The 19,249-nt window shown below is 37.3% G+C and overlaps 1 protein-coding gene across 5 annotated transcripts; it reads left to right on the forward strand.

The window, feature by feature from the left end:
- Positions 1-558: 558 nt before the first annotated feature.
- On the forward strand, positions 559-15,646 carry IMPACT (impact RWD domain protein). 5 transcript variants are annotated; one of them, XM_071737373.1, is made up of 11 exons: positions 560-1,078; positions 1,441-1,479; positions 2,624-2,676; positions 3,623-3,685; positions 6,540-6,625; positions 8,289-8,417; positions 8,703-8,797; positions 9,612-9,685; positions 10,399-10,489; positions 13,540-13,674; positions 15,444-15,646. In XM_071737373.1, the coding sequence occupies exons 1-11, from the start codon at positions 1,043-1,045 to the stop codon at positions 15,507-15,509; spliced, it is 867 nt and encodes a 288-aa protein (XP_071593474.1). In that variant the 5' UTR covers positions 560-1,042; the 3' UTR covers positions 15,510-15,646. The 5 variants fall into 5 exon arrangements, with proteins under 5 accessions (XP_071593476.1, XP_071593474.1, XP_071593475.1 ...); XM_071737371.1 differs by lacking the exon at positions 1,441-1,479 and adding an exon at positions 1,754-1,882 and having other exon boundaries at positions 566-1,078; XM_071737375.1 differs by lacking the exon at positions 3,623-3,685 and having other exon boundaries at positions 559-1,078.
- The last annotated feature ends 3,603 nt before the right edge of the window (positions 15,647-19,249 follow it).

The following is a 19,249-nucleotide window of genomic DNA, read 5'->3' on the forward strand; positions in this document are numbered from 1 at the left end:
AACTACTCGGAACACCAGATTATTATTTTTTTTAATCCTTCGTTAGGAGAAATTATATCGTTATGAGGATGCCAATCACTTATTTTGAGTGACATTTAATGCAAGGTAAAAATGACTGTATCTGTAAAATTATCCCTGATATAAAACTGCTTATACATTTTAAAAATAGTCTGCACCTAATAAGGCAATAATACTACCTGGTAAGCGTAATCGTGATTCTGTGGCAACGTATGTCAGAGGCAGATTTTGTGACAACTTCTCAAAGCTCCATCTTGCCCTAGTTATTTGAGATGCTGTAGGAATACGTGAAGTTTCTTTATACTCGGGACAGCAATTAACCACAACCTCGGGATCACTCCTTCTTTCAGGAACATGCAAAAAATGGTTCAGGACAACAGGGTGGCTGCGCACCGGGGAGAAAGCTGCGGGAGGAGGAACCATTCTAAGTTGTTCGGGAATCGGGCTCGGTTGTAGCTAAGCCTCAAGTTCCGATCGGGACATGGGGCAGCCCGGCTCCGGGTGACACTTTGTTCGGGAGAACCACAGGGTGGGAAGGCAGCGGGCGCTCGGACGAGCAGGATAAGTGCAGCCGGTCCTGAGAGAACCGGAACCAAGCAGCGGGGCAGTGAGGGCTCCGGCACCACCTCACACAGAAGCGGCAGCTAATGCACGGAGGCTTCGCCATTTCGCCTTGGGCTGGGCGCTACCGAGTCCGGTTGGAGTCCCGGGGCCGCCCTGAGGGCGGGCGAGCAGATCCCGCCCTTCCTGACAAGACTCTGAGAGGCCCCGCGAGCGGCCGTCTCTGCCCTTTCCCTCCTCTCGTAAGCTGGGTTCTGGGATGCAACAAGAACTGCACGGGTACACCGACCCCGGAGGCACGGGATGACCAACACCGGTTCTGCTGAGCACCGGTATCCCGGCCGAAGAAAGAGCTGACGGCTCCTCCGCCACCGCTGCGCAAGCTGCCCCGCCCGCCGCATGCGCAGAGGCCCCCGCCGTGCCCGGCTGCTGCCTGCCCTGAGCCGCTCTGTGTCAGGGACCGATGGCGGCGAGTGGCACGGAAACAGCCCAGCAGCAAGTGAGCGGCGGTGGGGGAGGAGGACAGAGAGAGGGGAACCGTGCCCGCTTCCTCGGGGTGTCACGGTTCTGCCGGGCTGGGCCGGGCTGGACCGCAGCGCCCTCGGGCAGGCAGCGTCCGTGACTTCAGGTGGCTCGGGGTGCGGCCCGGCCTGGTGAGGAGCCCCGTGCCCGTGGGCCGCAGCGCTGTCCCGAGTGGCAGCGACAGTGTCTTTGCCCAAGCACATTTGCACTCAAGACACATTTCGGGTGTTTTGTTTCTAGGTGGAAGGCGGCTCTCCCCGTTTTTATGGGAATTTGCTGGGTAGCTTTGTTTTTACTCAGTAAGGCTTAGCACCAAGGCCTGGGGGGCTTCTCTTGCAGGGTTGTGCTTCCCAGCCAGGAGCATCACTGCAGGGATGTGTTGAAGCTGCTCTGTGTTGCTTTGGTCACCCAGATCCTGCCTGGAATGACAGGATTATCCATAGAAATGCAATAGCTGCTGTGTGTATGGAAGAACAGAGCACAGGATACTTAGGCTGGGAGTCAGGACTGGATCCTCAATAATTAACAGCTTTCCAGTGTAATGAAGCTTGTCACATCTTTAAATAAGCTGTAGAAGAGCAAGGCTTAAAAAACTGTGATTGGCAAGTAAGTCTAGAAGGGTTTACTTATTTTTGTGTAATGCTTTTTCTAGACTGATGAAATTGAAGCCCTTTCATCCATATATGGTGACGATTGGTGTGTTCTTGATGAAGATGAAAAAATCTATTGCATCAAGATCAGTGATTGTCTGGATAAACCAAAATGGACCCTCTGTTTACAGGTATAGTGGCATTAAGGAGCTGGGCACTTAATTTGCAGCAGAACTGATGTAGGAAAAATCCTGTGACTGCCTGAAACCCTTTTAAATAGGATTCTTTATCTTCTCAGATGGATTAAGGGGCTTCTGGACTGGAATCTGTGATAGACTTTTCAGTGATTATTTCTGTAACATATCAATGTGCTCATGATATTTTCAGTAGTTGCACATCCTAATTCCTCACCTAAAAAAAACCCTGATTTCGGTGTTTTCTTCCAAAGACTAATTTTTTAAGTATATTTTATGTTGACTTTGTGTAGGACACCTCAATGAATCTGCTGTGATTTGTTTCTGGACTTACTTTCTGGAAAGTATGGGGACAAAACAAAAATTGTGTCAACCTAATTGGGTAACTTGCTACTTTATGTTTACAGAACTGGAAACAGTAAGTTTACTTCATGGGAGAAACGCTGAAATGTCTACTTATGGAAGTGTAATCCCACTTACATAAGTCCAGTAACCATGTATGCAGCTCCTTTAAAAAATATTCTGTGCTTTATTTTGCATGACACCTTATCCACAAAAACTGCATCAGGAAATATAATATTTATATATATTACCATTAATCAGGTTTTCTTGTCATTCTGTGACAACATAGCCAACAATTTTTTTAATTTGTGACCTGTCCTTGTGCTTGACACCAGAGTCAAGCTCTGCTAGCTGAGAGGAGTAGTCCAGTGAATACATATCCTGAATTTCTTTCAGGTGATTTTGCCACCAGGATATCCAACTGCAGAGCCACCTATTTATCAACTCAAGTAAGAAAAGTTTTCTTTCAAACACTTGTATTTCTTTTCTGAGTTATTACTGTTAATTGTTTACACTGTAAGCTGAAATTTAGCTAAGATGATTGCTGGAATTCAAGTATATCAGGCATGGGGCATTTCCAGCAAGAATATTCTCTTCTTTCTTTTGAGTTACCCACATGGAGCTCCCTTTGACAGTCTTTCTTCCCTTAACTCTGACTCTTGCAGCATTATTTTGTAGCAAGGCAGCACTTAGACCCTGGAGGTATAGTGGCTGCTGCCTGTTGTGTTGGACAGTGATGTTTCATCTCTTCCTTGGGTTTACCCCTCTTGTCTGTTCCTTCTTTCAGATTGTACAGCATGGTTTTCATCTGAGCACTGACTTGCTGGGGTGGAGTCATGGCATGTGCCATCCAGCTTCTTTTCCTGCCCTGCCCTCCCTTTGTCTCCTGACATATAAATGAGATGGGAATGGAGACAAGGTCCCTGATTTGGGTGACAGGGGGACCTGCAGGGCATGGCACACAGCACATCTAATGAGTTTTGGTATTGACGAGGCAATACAAAACAGTGCTGGTAAACATTGAAGCAAAGTTTATAATTAAAGATGAGGTCAGCAGGAAACAGGTACAGAAATGAAGAGTTATTCTAAATATAGGAGGTGCTATGGTGCTGAAGGAGTTGGAAGGGTAAGCTGGTAGTGTGCAAGGTGACTGTAGTGTCAGTCACCATGAAAAACAAGTCCATCTTTCTTACCTGAGGTACGAAATGGCAGCCCAAGTTAGGAGTTTTGAAGGAGGACTGCCAAGATGTTTACAACTACAGACTTGTTAGGTGGGAATGTTTAATAATGTTTTATTTTTAAGGTGTTGCTCACATTTATTTTGGAGGGAATGTTTGTTGGGATGTTGGAATCGGTGTATGGGCACAATTTTTATTGTATTTCTTTTCATTCTAGTGCCCCGTGGCTTCGAGGGCAAGATTATATGCAACTTGCAAATAGCCTGGAAGAAATATATATGTAAGTTGGAGACTGTGGAATGTAGTAGGAGACAATGTATTTTCAGTTTCATGCAGCAGTGCGTTTATTCTTTTCAGCACCTGCATAAAGTTGTGGTTGTGAAATGATTACTGGAGTAGCCATAAACCAGAAAGTTTCTTTTATAATTCTAGTAGCTAAAGATGATGTTTTGCAAGAACAAATTATGTTAAATGCTGGCAAATTTCTTTTGTATTGTTTCGACCTGGTGTTCTGTTAGAAGTCTTCATTTTGCCTCCTAATAAAACAGACTCCCTTTAGAATCTATGAGATGGCTTGTGAATTGGTGCTGTGAAGTATGAGATTTCTGCACTGATTCTGCACTTGAATGCTAAACTCCAGGATGCAAAAAACATTTATTTATGTCTTAGCGTGTAAGTGGCAAAACAATTTTTCTTAAATATAGCTGAGGGATAAGTGGGTTTTAAAACAAATTAAACACATGTAGAATCTATTAACTACAATCTGTAACATAGCGGACTGTTTATTATCACAGTGTGCAGCTAACAATGGCACATAATGAATGTATGAGAATAAATGGAACATTTAGAAATACTCAAATTATGTGGTTTTGAATTGCTGTGAAACTGGAGTAGTAAATGTAGCAATTTTATATGGTTTATTTAATTCTCTTAGATCCCAAAGATAATATAAACTAAATGAATTGAAAATATGTCATAAGGAAGCACAGTCATGCCCAAAATACTGTAATATGAACGTCTTGTATAATAAATGTTTTTCAGCATCATAAAATAAAGAAGAGAACACTTAGCTTGTATGAGGGCTTTTTTGTCTATTTAGTCAGTTACTTTGATTGACTGTGATTCTTATCTAATTAAGCAATAGACAGTTTAAACAAGTAAAATTTGATGTGTTGAAGTTGTGCAAGGATTGTAAGTGTAAAGTGCTATGGGATCTTATTAACCACAGTTGTTCAGTGGTCAGTGTTCAGACAGAGATTGTCCTTAGCTCTATCCAGATCCATAGGATTTGCTAGTCATTACCAGAGGCAGATCTGCTGTAGGTAGTTTTTCAGATGTCCCAAGTGACAGATGCATGTTGCCACGTGAGGACTATGAAGAGAAATAGCATTGTGAAGAAGATTTTTCTGTTTTCTGTTGTGTTGGGATTTTTTCTTTTTTTTTTTTTTTTTTTTCTTTTTTTTTTTTTTTTTTTTCTTTTTTCTTTTTTCTTTTTTCTGTTTTAACTTTCCCTTTCAGTCCCTTGCAACTCTGTTCCATCTATCTCAGTTGCTGCTCAGGGCCTTCACTGGTCTCCTCTTATTTCCTCCTGTTGTTTGTTCAACAGGAAATTAATGCATTTGTACTTTAGGCCATCTATGTAATTTTAGACTCTTTAACAACCTTTTGCAGTGGTCACTGTTGTGCATGGTGTCTGTGAAAGCCTTTTATCTCAACAGTGTCTAAATAGCTGTCATATAAACAGGTACATTTACATTACAGGCTTACAGTGTGTGTTCTACCAGGTTTCTAGTCTCTAGTGATCTTAACTGTATAGTTCTGCAATATAAAATTGTATGAGCTATATTGTCAGCCACTGTTGAAAACACAGTTGTTTTCTTAGGTTCTGTTTTGGGGCACCTAGAGTTCTTAAAAACATAGCAAATGTTGGCTTGTGGCTTGTTTTTTAAATCCAGGATATTATTCTGGTAAGACTTTTCTTCAGTCAAAAGCTTTGTTTCATGATTTGGACACAAGTGGCAAGAAAAACAGCAGTATAAGAATGTAACATTTCAGACTAAGTGTAATTTGTCAATAGGCAAAAACTAAAATTGAGTTATAGCTGAGGAAATTGCTGTTTACATGCACAAAATAGAGAAGTTTGATTAATTATCCATCATTAAATCAAATACTGTTCTTCATGTATTGAAGTGACACTTGTGTAGAAGCAGCCTGTAACCATGGTGTAGAATTGTTCTGGAGTCTGACCAGATATTTAAAGACAAAGTTACAAGTTTATAATTACATTATTTTTGATTGAATATTTTTCTTATTACGCATACATTTGTTTGGATTTCTGATTGTATTCAGCAGCAGTGCATTATGCAAAATAAGAGTTTAAAAACATAATGTTGTCACTGATAGGGAGTTACGGGGCACTCCAGATGCTGGTAGTAAGAAAAAAAAAAGAAAAATCATGAATCACCTTCGGCCCTAAATTTTTAGTTTACCTCCCTGTGCTGTAGGACTCCTAATTACTGAAACTGTAGCAAATCAGTCCAGTGCTCCACTGGTGTCTGCTGCCAGCGACTCACTAACCTGTGCTCTGTGTGCACTGACTGCTGGAGGAGGAAGAGAAGTGGTGCTGTTCCAAGGAAGAGCTCCCTCCCAAACATGAAGGGAAAGAGTCCCCTACAGCCACAGAGCAGCTGAAGGAGCTCACCACTGGCAGCACAGCACTTTTTGTACACAAAACTGATCCAGAACAAGCTCTAAGGCCAGACATCCTGGCTCAGCATTCTTTTGAAAATAGTGAGGACTGTGAAGCGGACTCTTCATAGGGTTGCTTTTCCTTTCTTTAGTGGCCAGAAAGGTTCCGTAAGTTGCCTGTTTGCCTCTAGTGTTGGTACTTTTAATGTTAAAAAATTTAAAATAAAGAAAGAAAAAAGGAAAAAAACAAGCCACAAAGCATATATAATGCTGCAGATATCATGTGTTTCATCCAGTGAACTACTGAAACAGAACTTTCCACAAGCCTAAGCTCTTTATCTCACTAGATTATTATGTTCTATTTCTGCATGCCTGAAATCTGTATGTTATTTGGTGTCTTTTCCCTGGGAAATTATTATTTATTCACTGTTAGTTTTAAATTCCAGACAGAACCTTGGTGAAAGTATAATTTATTTGTGGGTGGAGAAGATACGAGAAGTTCTGATAGAAAAGGCACAGTCGTCAGATCCAGGTACTTCAGAAAATACATGGGTTTTTCAGTTTATTTCTTGTTCAGCTGCAAAGCAAGACTTCATTACCAGCTAAAGCTTTGTACCCAGTTTTGTATCGGATCTTAATAGCAGAATGCAACAGTCTCCAGTGTCATGGATTATTGTTTTACATAATTATTGTTATTGATTTATTGTTCCCCCTTTTAAAAAGCAGTAGGGAAAAAAAGGAGGGGATGGTCTCAGTGAACTAGAACAAGGTCCCGAGTTCTCTCAGGAATTAAATTACTTGAATTGCACACAGGTACATTATGCATTGTTCTCTTTTGCAAAGGAATCATTCTTATCAGTAATTAATTTTTTGTGTTGAGTGAACTCTTGGAGGACTGGGATTAGTCTCAAGAGAAGAGTGACTTCAGTGGAGTTTGCAGATAAATGACCAAATATTCTATCTTCCTTGCATTTTGCTGTATTGGGATGAGAACAACATGATTGCAGTGATTCTTCTGTTATTAATCTTACAGTGATAGAGTTTGTGTAAATTCACATTTGTTCTGTCAGAAAGTGGTAGGGTTTTCTGGTGCATCAGAATACATAATTGCCATGAAATGCACGACTAACATGCATGAATGCACATGTGGCAAAAGGTAAATAGGAGTATTTTTCTGTGGGCTGGATGCTAGTACTGGGAGAGATAAAAGACTGAAGATAAAAAATACATGTTTTCTCAGTATAAGATCCAATTTTAGTTTTTCTATAAAATATGCATCTTGTTGCTGCATCGCAAATTTTAAAGATATCTTTTACTTGACATGACTAAAAGTGTGGCTGTTAAGAGGTGAGAGTTTTACTGACAATATTGGAAGTTTTTGGGGGTATTTTGACAGCAACTTTGTGGCTTCTTCTTAATATATCTACTTAACACATTTTTCTAGGTCTTTTGAATGTGCTATATCACCCCTCTGCTTTTTCACTGAAAATACCTGTGTTACAAAAACTGTATCATGTCCACATCATAAGCCCTCTAAACAGGAAATCAGATTGTGTTATATTATCTCTCCTGTATGGTTAATTCCCTCTAAATCCAGTTGCCAGAACACTAACTGTGTGTGATATTTATTTTTTGCTATTAAGTATTATTTTTCATACGGCCCGTGCATGAAGGAAAATAGGATTTTTAGAATCCCAGAGTTCTTGAAACGTGTCCAGAGAGATGTTCCTAAATAACAATATTCTAACATCATTAACTAGCACTGAACAATAGCTCTACATTTTTCCCCACAGGACTAGTAAATTACTGGAATTCTTGTGAAATACCAGATTATTTTATTCTCTACATTCAGATGATATAGTAATGGTACTATTGTTAAAGCTTAGTGGAAATTATAAACATTATTCTTCTCCTTACAAATAGTGTTAATTAATATTGAAATAGAAGATATTATGTAAAGATTCCTTAGCATGAGTGTTGTATTCCTAATTCTAGGCAAGATTATACTTAATACTGGACTAAGAGTTTAAGTTTTTTGTTGTAACTAATATTAATATTCTGCATATCATAATTCTTAATGACAAACAGATATGAACTGAAAAGCCAAAGATTTTTGAGAAAAAGAACTAGAAACGAAATATTACTTTTCCTGCAAAAAAAATTTATAATGTGTTCTACTACTTGTATCTTAATAGAACCAGATATTAAGAAAACCAGTGAGGAAGTAAATGAAGATGATGGAGATGATTTTCTTCTAGACTGTCAGCCTGCTCAGGAAGATTCAATTAAAATGTTAAGTTACATTCCCTCTGAAAGTCAAGAAGGTAAAATAAATGCACTTGTTAATTCTGATGGAACAATTTTACAAGAGAGGCCTTAAGATTCTGTTTTTCTTGTCTTGAGTATAATTAATAACATGAATATTTTAAAAAGATTAGTAACAGTTGTAAAAAACTCCAATATATTTTAGTTGGTTTTGAATGTCATCTGGTGTACTCAGCTGTAACAGATCCCTTTTTTCAAGTTGAGACATTCTGTTCTTATGTAGCCATGTACATTGTTTCAGTACCCTTAAAGAAAGTGAACACTTTCTTGTTTGTGATCATTAGATGAGGAGCTGCCACCCATACATCATGGAAACCCAATCACAGATCGAAGGAGTACTTTCCAGGCACATCTGGCTCCTGTGGTGACACCCAGACAAGTTAGTAGAGATTAATCTTACTTTTTCTCTGTGCTTTGAGGCACAGAGAAATAGTACCGAGAGACGAAATAGTACCGAAATATTTGGGATTAACCAAATATGTCAGTCTGTCTTTGCATCTTTGTGCATATGTTGCTTTAAATATCAGTGCTCTGCAGCGCTTCTGCTGTTTTTTACCACCATGTGCACTAGATGTGAGAGAATAAGAACATAAACATTTGACTTTTGGATGTTAATAGGTTTTTTTATAAGGTATTCGGAAGCTACTGAGTCTACCGTGTATGACTTGATTATTCTTTCTATGAAATGGAGACTCTGAAAAAAAAGAATGTTTGAGTACAAAGGAAAAACTCCAAATAAAATGTAGTAGAGCTTTCTAAACATCACATATTTTTGTGAAGTAAGTAAAAGCAGTGTGTAATGGGAGTCAAGTTGTATTACATTATTCCGGTGTAATGTTAAAGTTGAAAAAACTAAGCAGGTTTAATTGACACTTAGTACTATGTAAAAATGTTTTCTAGATCTTACTGTCTCCTGTTTCATAAAGTGATTTGGCACTTCTACATATTCAGCACTAATGTGAATATACAAATTCAAAGAACAGCTGTTTTCAATATCTCAGAAATGATTTTAAGCTAACATGGGAGTGCTGAGAAGCTGCTTCTTGAGTTGACACTGAATATTTAATTCATTTTATATCAAATTGTTAAACTGTTTCATTATGGTATTAAGACAGAGATATTGACCAGTGTTATTCAGATGATGTGTATGAAACCTGCATTATAAAAAGAAGCTTATTTCTTTTTTTTTAAAGGTTAAGAGAGTTCTTGAAAAATTATATGAGAATAAGAAAATTGCAAGTGCTACCCACAACATATATGCTTACAGGTGAGAGATGAGTAGTGACTTTTGAATTTTTTTTATTCAGCGTTCTTTGACAATAGGGAAAGATACAATGAAAAAAGCAAAATACATCAAAGAAATTCCTTGCTATTAAATCTTGTATAAATCTTTATGGGAGTAGGTTTCTTATTTGTATGTTAAATATTTTAGGCTTTATTTTGAATTTGAGGTCAAGAAAGTAGAAGGTACAGTAGGAAATAAGATAATAAAGTAGTAGGAATCAAAAAAGACTAAAAGTGAATTTGGACATGTGTTATTATACTTTGTGTAGTATGTATGAGCATGGAAATGCTGAGATACAGACCTAACCAATTATTCATAATATTTTTGTGCTGGTTTTTTCAACTATGGGTGTGTACTATAATTGAACCTTTATCTGATAGAGTTGTTTTCAGCTGGGCTAAAAATCTAAGGGTTTTTCTTATTAGGGACTTTACACTGATGAGAAGTCTGGCGTTAACCTGGAGTAGCTAAAGTAAAAGCTTCTCAAAACTTACTCAACTGTACAGATAAATATTTGTGGTTTACCCTAAGCCTCATCCTGTTTTCATATAAATGTCCTTATCAGAGAGGTGGAATTGATACATGTGCATATGAGACTTCATTTATCATGTCAAAATGTTGGTTGATTGATGGTTTTTAATTTATTTCATGCTAATTTTTCCCTTTTCCCTCCCTTTTTTTCATTTCTTTTTAAGGATATACTGTGAAGATAAGCAGACATTCTTACAGGATTGTGAAGATGATGGGGAGACAGCAGCAGGTGGCCGTCTTCTTCATCTTATGCAGGTTATAGAAATTAGTCATCAACTTCTTGAAGTCTTGAACAGATTTTGAAAATCACTGCAATGTAAATAAACTTGTAGAAGATTATTTTAATCTTGCTCTGCTCTTACCTGAGTAAATGATTATTTTATCAAAGGTGAAATAAAAAGCAGTTTGTTGTGTGCAGGTAGTAAACTGAGATTTCTAAGTCTTGGGTCATAGAATCAAGAGCATTTCATAGGTGGGAAGAATAGTTTCAATGATTTACAAGAGTAATAAGTTTTGATTCCTCTGCTAGTAAGCAGAGTAGTATAAGTTACACAGAAAATGAAGGCTGGAAGAAGATGATGGACAGAATGTTACAGCTGATTTGTGCACAGCCTCTCATTCAGTTTCCTCAAACATTTGTAATAAAATTGTTTCTGTTTGAACTTGCAGAGTAGAATTTCAAGTGCAAAGGGTAGTGAGAGTGAAGATGTTTTGTTTTGATGGTTTAAACATGGATATTTCTTTTTGCTGTTTCCAGTTCTTGGTCCTTAGCATATATGATAATTTTCAAGTCTTAAAATAATATTCCCTTGGCAGAGTTACAACTAAATGTGAATTGAGATTGATAATTTTTGACTCACTGGCATGATGCAAGCCCTAACAAAACCATAAATAAAATCTTGTAACTGGGGACTGCTGGATACGTCTTACTCAGTGCCTCAAGTCCCTTAGCTATGTCAGCACACTAATTACTGTTTCAAATTTTGATTTTTAGACTGATGTCTCTTTCTTAACAAGGGTTTTTGTTTCCTGTCCTTTGCTTGCTTGCATATTCTCTTGCTTAATGTGTTGTACTCTTATTCCTGAAGACCCTTCTAAAACTTGAGCTTTTCTTTTTTAAAATCAAAGCTTGTTTGTTTTTTCCTGAAAAAATATAATCGATGGAAATATTTTGATTTTCTCACTTAAAACTTATTGAAACTTATAAAATAACTCACACTTGACTTGGGAAGGCAAACTTAGTTTATGTAACATATGCAAGTGTATGTAGTAAGTGTGAAAACATTACTATAATAAAAATAATGTAAGTAAATAACTTCTGCAATTACTATACCTCTTTTTTTTTTTTTTTTTTTTTTTTTTTTTCTAAGCCTACCAGCTTTTTCTCAGTATGTTAAGGTGTACTTCTGAAAATTTTATAGATATGTATGGAAAATATACATTTGAAAGACTTAAAGTGTCTATGCACTTAACATTCCATAAAAATCTGGTGACACGATGTTTTTCCTTTCAAATGTGAATGTGTCTGAATCATATGGATCATCTCTCTCCATCTGTAGTCCTAGCTATTGAGTATATTTTTGTTTTGGAAGGGTAGTGTAGTTATCAGAAAAGTGCAATTTTCACTCACAGGAAAAAATTAAGATAGTTTATGGGCTGATTTCTAGATGTTTATAAGTCTATTTTGTCTGTTACAAGAACTTTAAAAAACATAAGATAGACACAAAAATTAGCTGGTTTAATACACTTACAGCTGTTGTGCTTAATAGTTTTTCTTTTGCAACTGAAATCTTATCTTGTTCCAGATAAACCCAGCACCTCAATCATGATAGCACTTTGCTGTTACCAGAAACTGTATTTTAGATTAATTCTGAACTTAAAGTTCATCTATGTTTGGCATCCTGATTAATGTGAACAGTTGCTATATGTAAACTCTGTGGCCAGTGTGTATATGTGGCGTAGGAAACCTGCCCAAATCCTTCATTTTTTTCTTTATTCTTTTTTTTTTTTCATTATCATTTGAATTTTAAATTAGAAGATTTTCTCCATTTTCACAATCAGTGATAGAATCTTCTCATAGTATTGTTCAAATTAAGCATATGTATGTTTCTGTAATGGAGATGATAGTAATTATGCTTTATTGATGGCTATCTCTGAAGGCAGTTTTTTCACCTCTACCAAACCACACTGATGTTTTGCAACCCTGTGGTTTTGCTCAATGTTTGTTTGCTGAAGCTGTTCTTGGTCTCTCTGGCTCCAAGCCATCTGTGCATTTTTGTAGGAGAGCACAGGACTTCAGAGGAACCTGTTCATAAGTGAACACTTCCACAGAGATTTCAGATGCCTTATTTTGAGGGACAAATGTAGGATTCTGACAAGATATGTGTTCCTGTCTGCTACTTAGTCAGCTGTCATTCCCTGTGTGATTGCCACTGATGGGGAGATTTTGAGAACAGAATTGCTTTAAGAAGGATGCTAACAGTCAAGTCTAGCCAAGTCACATTTGAATTTTGTGAAACCTAGAACTGTTGAAGGCCTTGCAGGTTTCTTGGCTTGAATTGCAGTAAAAGAAATCGTCACTTTTCTTCTGTTTAACTCTACTCGATTTTGTTACTTATAGTCATAAAAAAGCTGTATAGAGGTTGTTTAGTTTCTTTCAATCCTAATTGCTAACGTAATTATTTCATGTTGTGTGAACTTTATGTGTGCCTTTTTGAATTCAGAAAGCAACTGCTGTGTCTCAAACCTGGAAAATGCAGAGGTCTTTCTGTATTACCCAGGTGCTGTCCTGCACATGGCACCAGTACTAGCTTATGGCATTATAGGTATTGATATACATCATGGCTATCACCTGGTTGTTATTACCCTCTCCTACTAACACTTAGAAAAATGTGGATAGACAGCTTAGTGACAGTAGTTCTCTGGAAATAATAATTTATCATATCAAAGAGTAATAAATACTACTCAGTAATTTTCGCTTTAATAATGCCTGAAGCCTTTGATACATGGCTAAGCAACTGTTGTGCAGATAAGATAGCTTTACAAGCTTTCTGAAGGATATACCAGATCATTTTACTTTGATTTTATATGTGGGTAGGAGCTTGGGGAGGGATTTATTGCAACTGCTGACTTGTCATTATTTGTTACCCTCTGACAACTTCTGTGCGACTCAGATCTGACTGTAAATTCCTCTTAAAAATGCAAGATAGTAGACTTTTTCTGTGTATAAAATAGGTGTAAACTAGTTCAATTAAAAAATAATAACTTTTTTCTCTCCCTTTTTTTTTTTTTTTTTCATATAACAGATTCTGAATGTCCACAATGTGTTAGTTGTTGTGTCCCGCTGGTATGGGGGCATTCTCTTAGGACCAGATCGTTTTAAACATATCAACAACTGTGCAAGAAATGTGCTTGTGGAATACAACTATGTACATTCAGGGGTAAGTTTCTGCCACTTAGAATGAAGGCATTTGCATGTGAACTTAAGTAAATTGTCATCTATTGTTAGGTGAAACCAGAAGAAAAGTAATACTATCTCTGTTTGCTTGGATGCACTGATCGTATGCAGAGGATTAGTGCAAAGAGTCCTGAACAACTTTCAAAGAAGTTGGTGACCTGGTTTGTATGTGTGGCAGGCATTGAGGACATTGATCCACAGCACAGGTTTGGAGGTTGGGGAAGGATGGGAAGGGAGATGCCTCTTTCTGCATGTTCAGGAAACAGGAGGTTGCTGCTTCTTTTGCTTACTTGTGCCACCAGTTCTAGTGTGTAGCCAGACAGAGTATGGGAATTGCTGTAGCTAGTAGGCATTTTAAAAAGTGAAAGCTTTATTAGACCCCAGGCAGTTTTCAGAATTACAAAGGATAGACCCTGTTTTAAAAAAAAGTACCTAGACTAAAAGAATTCAAGCAAAGCACCAGTGACTGTTAGAGAAAAGATTAAGGGAAAATGTTTCAAGGGAGCTTAAACAACTGGGAAGACAAAGATGCAAATGCCTTTAAATGGCATTTTACTTCTTAAGGGACTTGTGTCATTTAATCAGATAATACTCTTGGTTTTCAACATTCCTTCAACCTCAGAACAGTCTATTAGATGTCTTTTTGTATTATAGTATGTAAGTGATGACTATAGAAAGTGTAAGGAACTACTAATGGATACTTGTGGAATTATGCAATTGTCAGTTTTCTTCCATATGAAAAACTACCTAAGATTGCTGTGGCTGAAAGCTGAGCATTCTTCCCCATTTCTCCCCCTGCATTTTTCAGTTACTTACCTTTTGCATTTTACAGGTGCTTGAATGTACTTACTGATTTACCTTCTTGGCAATTTATCAGTGTTCTTATTTGAATGTGTTGCTCATAAAATGAAAGGAAGCTGCAACAAGATTTTTAAGCATTTAACCTCAAAAGAATGTTTAGTACCAAAAATTATTTACCTGTTTTCTATTTTTCACAACTTAAATCAGACTATATTTCTTTATTCTATATTAATAAATATGTTTTGTTACCAATGTCCATCAGAAAAATGACAAGTGGAAATTAATATTGTTATAGATGTGGCCCTTGGAAAAAACTCCTCTTTTAGCTAACTCTCTTCAGAAAAACAGGATTCAAACATCCTGTTAGGGTCTCTTTCCCTCCCATGTGAAATGGGTATAGGAGAAAGGATTAAAATCTCCCAGTTTTTGTCAGTTGTAGTGGCTGATGCCTTCACTGTTTTGGGGAGTGTTTGTGATAAATATCCACCGAAGAAAAATCTGTTTTTTCAAAACTGGCAGTCAGAGTAAGTGTTACATGACAATATAACTGGCAAAATTTTGTTTTTCCCAGCATAGGTTTATTTACTTTGGGAAGCAATTCTAATGTTCTGGTGCATGGTATATCTCTTGTTAAGGCCACATCCACACTGAAAGGAAGCATTTTTTGCAGTGTAATATAGATATATGCCTATACTGGTAACCTTTTCTTTGAGTGCAAATGGGTTAGATTATTTTTACATTACACTCCTGCTGACATAGCTAGGTCTGTAATTTTATCATTGCTGAAGGAAGAAGCAAACTTCATAACTTTTGTAAATCCCACTGAACTATGACCATTGTTCATATTAAAAATAATTGTCATAAAAATAAAAATAGTTCTCTCACTGAGAGAATGCTCACAAGCATATAAGAATGTGGATTAAATTTTTTAATGCTTGCTTTTCATTTCAGGAAGAGTCATCTAAACAAGCAGGAAAGAGCAAAAAGATGAGGAAAGACAACAAGAAGAGAACATAACACTAATTTTTTTAAAACAATAAAAGATTATTTTGCACATATTTATACAAAGAAAACATGGATACTATTGCCTTATGCGGTACAACAGATGTTTTGTATTCAAAAGAGAATTCAGTAAAGCTATAGGTATATTTTCATCTTGTTCTGTGATTTTTTTTTTTCCCCTGTAGTTGTGAAGTAGGTCTTCAGCACAAGTTTTCTTTATTCTTACACAATTCAGCTCTTTGCTCTGAGGGCATTGTAGCATCTGGAGCCATATACCCATCCCACTTCCTCCCACCCAACAGTGGTTGACTAATTTAAATTGTGGCTTACTTATCTTCTCCATTCATCAGCTGGAACTCAAACACCTGTCTTAAGGGAGCTGGGGCTGTTCAGCCTGGAGAAGAGGCAGCTCAGAGGAGACCTCATCACTCTCTACAACTCCCTGAAAGGAGGGTGTAGCCAGGTGGGGGTTGGTCTCTTTTCCCAGGGAACTCTCAGCAAGACAGGAGGGCACGGTCTCAAGTTGTGCCAGGGGAGGTTTAGGTTGGACATTAGAAAGAATTTCTTTACTGAGAGGGTGATCAAGCATTGGAATGGGCTGCCCAGGGAAGTGGTGGATTCTCTGTCCCTGAAGATATTTTAAAAAGAGACTGGATGTGGCACTCAGTGCCACGGTCTGGTAACTGCAGCAGTAGTGGATCAAGGGTTGGACTTGATGATCTCTGAGGTCCCTTCCAACCCTGCCAATTCTATGATTCTATGATTCTATTAGAACTTGAATTCCCTAGTTTATTGTGTTAACTTCAGGATTTCTTTGAGGATCATGCTGTGAGCATTGGTGCTGTAGCAGTGTGTTGAAAAGCTGGGGAGTAAGTGTTGTATAGTAAAAGGGGTTAGTGATTTCAGCAAAGAAGATGGGGATTTTGAAATTGGACTATTACAGCTAGTAGTGAGCATCAGTAAATGTGCTGAAGTGACTTCTTGGGTGCAGAGTGGGGAAAAAGCAAGTGCTTCTGATACAATCACAAACACTTGAATTTTCTACTCTTTTGCTAATAACTTTCAGACTTTTCTCTAATGCATTACAAAAAAATTAACAGGACCTTTTGTAAGTAAATTTTTATATTGCTGTTTAGATGAGATTTCAATATTTTTAACATTGCCTTGGGTTTTTTTCTTTTTTCTTAAGTTAATTTCTAAACTTTTGATCCGTTAATGACTAGGTGAGTCACATGTGCCTTCTTAGGTCAGGTACACCTTGTACAGGTTGCTCTTATAGTAATGTCAGGGCTCTGATGATATTTAATCACATTTATCTGGTGACATTTGCATAGTTTAGAGGTGTATTTGTAAGATTAGCTAATTTGACTTCCAGTTCAATATACATCTTTTTACCAGTATGTTCTCATACTGAACTGTTTATTATAATTCTCTCTAATGGGGGTACCACAGAAAACCTGGAGGCAAACTTCGTCTAATCAGTCACTACTCCAGAGTTTAGTATAGCAACAGAGATACCCCTTAAGAATTTAATAAGTTGAAATGTACCACTAACATACATAATTAAAAAAAATAAATTGCCACTGATTCTCTGGCAGATAGATCCTCTGTTGATTTATTGAAACAACTGTATGCAGTTATATGACCTTACCTGCATACTAAAACTCTGCCAGGTTCAGCATTAGCCTCTGTACTTGTCATAACAAAATGGCTTTTGTCTAAAGGAAGGAGATCCACATATTAAAATATGTCTTGCATTTTGTGGGTCATACAATTATTTCTTCTTCATAGTTTATCTTATTGACAAACTCGTACTTTGCTATTCACTCCCAGTACTGTATTAAGCATTCCAAAGCTTCTGTTGCTTTTATGAAACTGAAACTGTAGCAATTGCTTGACAGGGGAAGCAGGTGGGTTGTGAGATGTTCTGCTACAGTTGCCCAAGGTTCAGTTGCTCTGGTGGCAATGCATGGTTTTTTTTCCCAAAGAGCATCCTTTAGGCTTGAACACTCAGAATCAACAAGTGAATCTAAAGGTCTGAACCTTTGGGTGTTCAGGCAGAGGTATGCGAAAGATTTTTCTTTTACTGTTTTTATTTTTTTTTTCTCTCATAAAATACAGATCCTTCTCCAGAGGAATTTCGTATTTCAGTGTCGTGTGTTAGGAAAAAACAAAACCCTGAAATGAAGAAACAAGTTTCTTATAACCACTTGCTGTGTAAATGAAATAGACTGTATAGGTCATCCAGTCAGTAAGCAAAATTAATCTCTTATCCCTTAAAATGGCTGGACTATCAAGGTGAAAATATGCATTTTCATGCTATTTCTTTCAGAGAGAACATGAAGTGCTGGCTAGCTGACCTATGGACACTTGGTTATAGAAGTTGCATTCTCTCCCTATTTTTGTGTAGCATTTTGGAAGTTTAAGCTTTCTATATTCTAAGAACAAGTTTTCATGTGGCTTTCCAGAAGAGTTTTTGTAACACAAGATTTTGTCCATTCCTTTGAGAGTGATGCCTCAGCAGGCCTCATGACCTAAAGAACCTGTGATTCTTGCTCCTTGATTATTAGCTGTGCTTCAAGGAGCATGACTTTGCACAGACCTTAAATAATAAAATAATTTAAAAACCAAAATCTAGTATTCTCAGAAGCTGCTGGTGTCTGTAGCCTAACCTTAATAGATAGACTTGGATCTCTGGTGAAGCTTGAGAATGCTGAACATGCTTGTGAAGTATGTTACTTTGAAGCCAGTATATTACTCTTGAATGGACTAGAAGTACTGACACCTTATGTCTCTGAACTATAGTCATTTTAGAATGGTATGCCTTATTTTATATAATACCATTAATTTAAAAATGTGAAAGAACAGAATAGATAAGTACTTGTAATCATAATACCCCTGTCATTTTTATAACTGACAGGCATTTAGGTTTTTTGTTGCTGACATAAGTAATATTTTTTTATTTTGGGCTAATATTAGCAGATGCTAAGAGAAGTTGTGGTTTTCAGGGTACATTAAAACAGATATGAGAAAGATTTGCTTTTTCTGTTAGGCATGTATCACCATTTTTGCAGCTTTCTGTGGTGAAAAGATGTTAAGCAGAACTGGCAAAAGTACTCCTGGCAGCAGGAGAAGAATGAATTTTGCTTTCTTTTACCTGAAGTGTGCTGACATGGGGGCTGCTTTAGATTTGACACAACTTCTTCCCCTACCAGGTAAGAAGGGTGGGATGAGCCTTTGCTTTTGAGCAAGATGACAACACAATCACCATACTGCTGATGAGTGTATTACTATAAATACTGATATTCTAAAATCCTAGTGCTAGACAATGTAATAGTCTTACTTATCAGTGTAAACTCTGGTGGTTTAATATTTTCCTGTAATCTGAAGATTTGTAAATAAGAGAAATTTATTGAAAAACAACTAAGTCAGAATGGATGAAATCAGGACTGTTACCCTCCTGCAAGGCCCATAGGAGCCCTGTGATGTCTCTTATTACGAATAAAATACAGAAGCAGAGATTCTTGAGGTAAGAACGTGACTGTTTAGGAGAAGAAGTGAAAATAAAATTAATGAATGTCACTTCTTTTACCATATTGGCACCTTGAACTACAAATCCCTGGAGGAACAGGGAGGACACCAGCAGTGTATTTTGCCATGTTCTTCCTCTAGGCTACAGGCAGCTGAGACAGGATACAGACTTGGCTGAACCCTCAATTTAACCTCACATTTCCTTAATGCTTTAATTTCTTTTC

Source organism: Heliangelus exortis, chromosome 2 (genome assembly GCF_036169615.1).
Source record: "Heliangelus exortis chromosome 2, bHelExo1.hap1, whole genome shotgun sequence".
NCBI lineage: Eukaryota > Metazoa > Chordata > Aves > Apodiformes > Trochilidae > Heliangelus > Heliangelus exortis.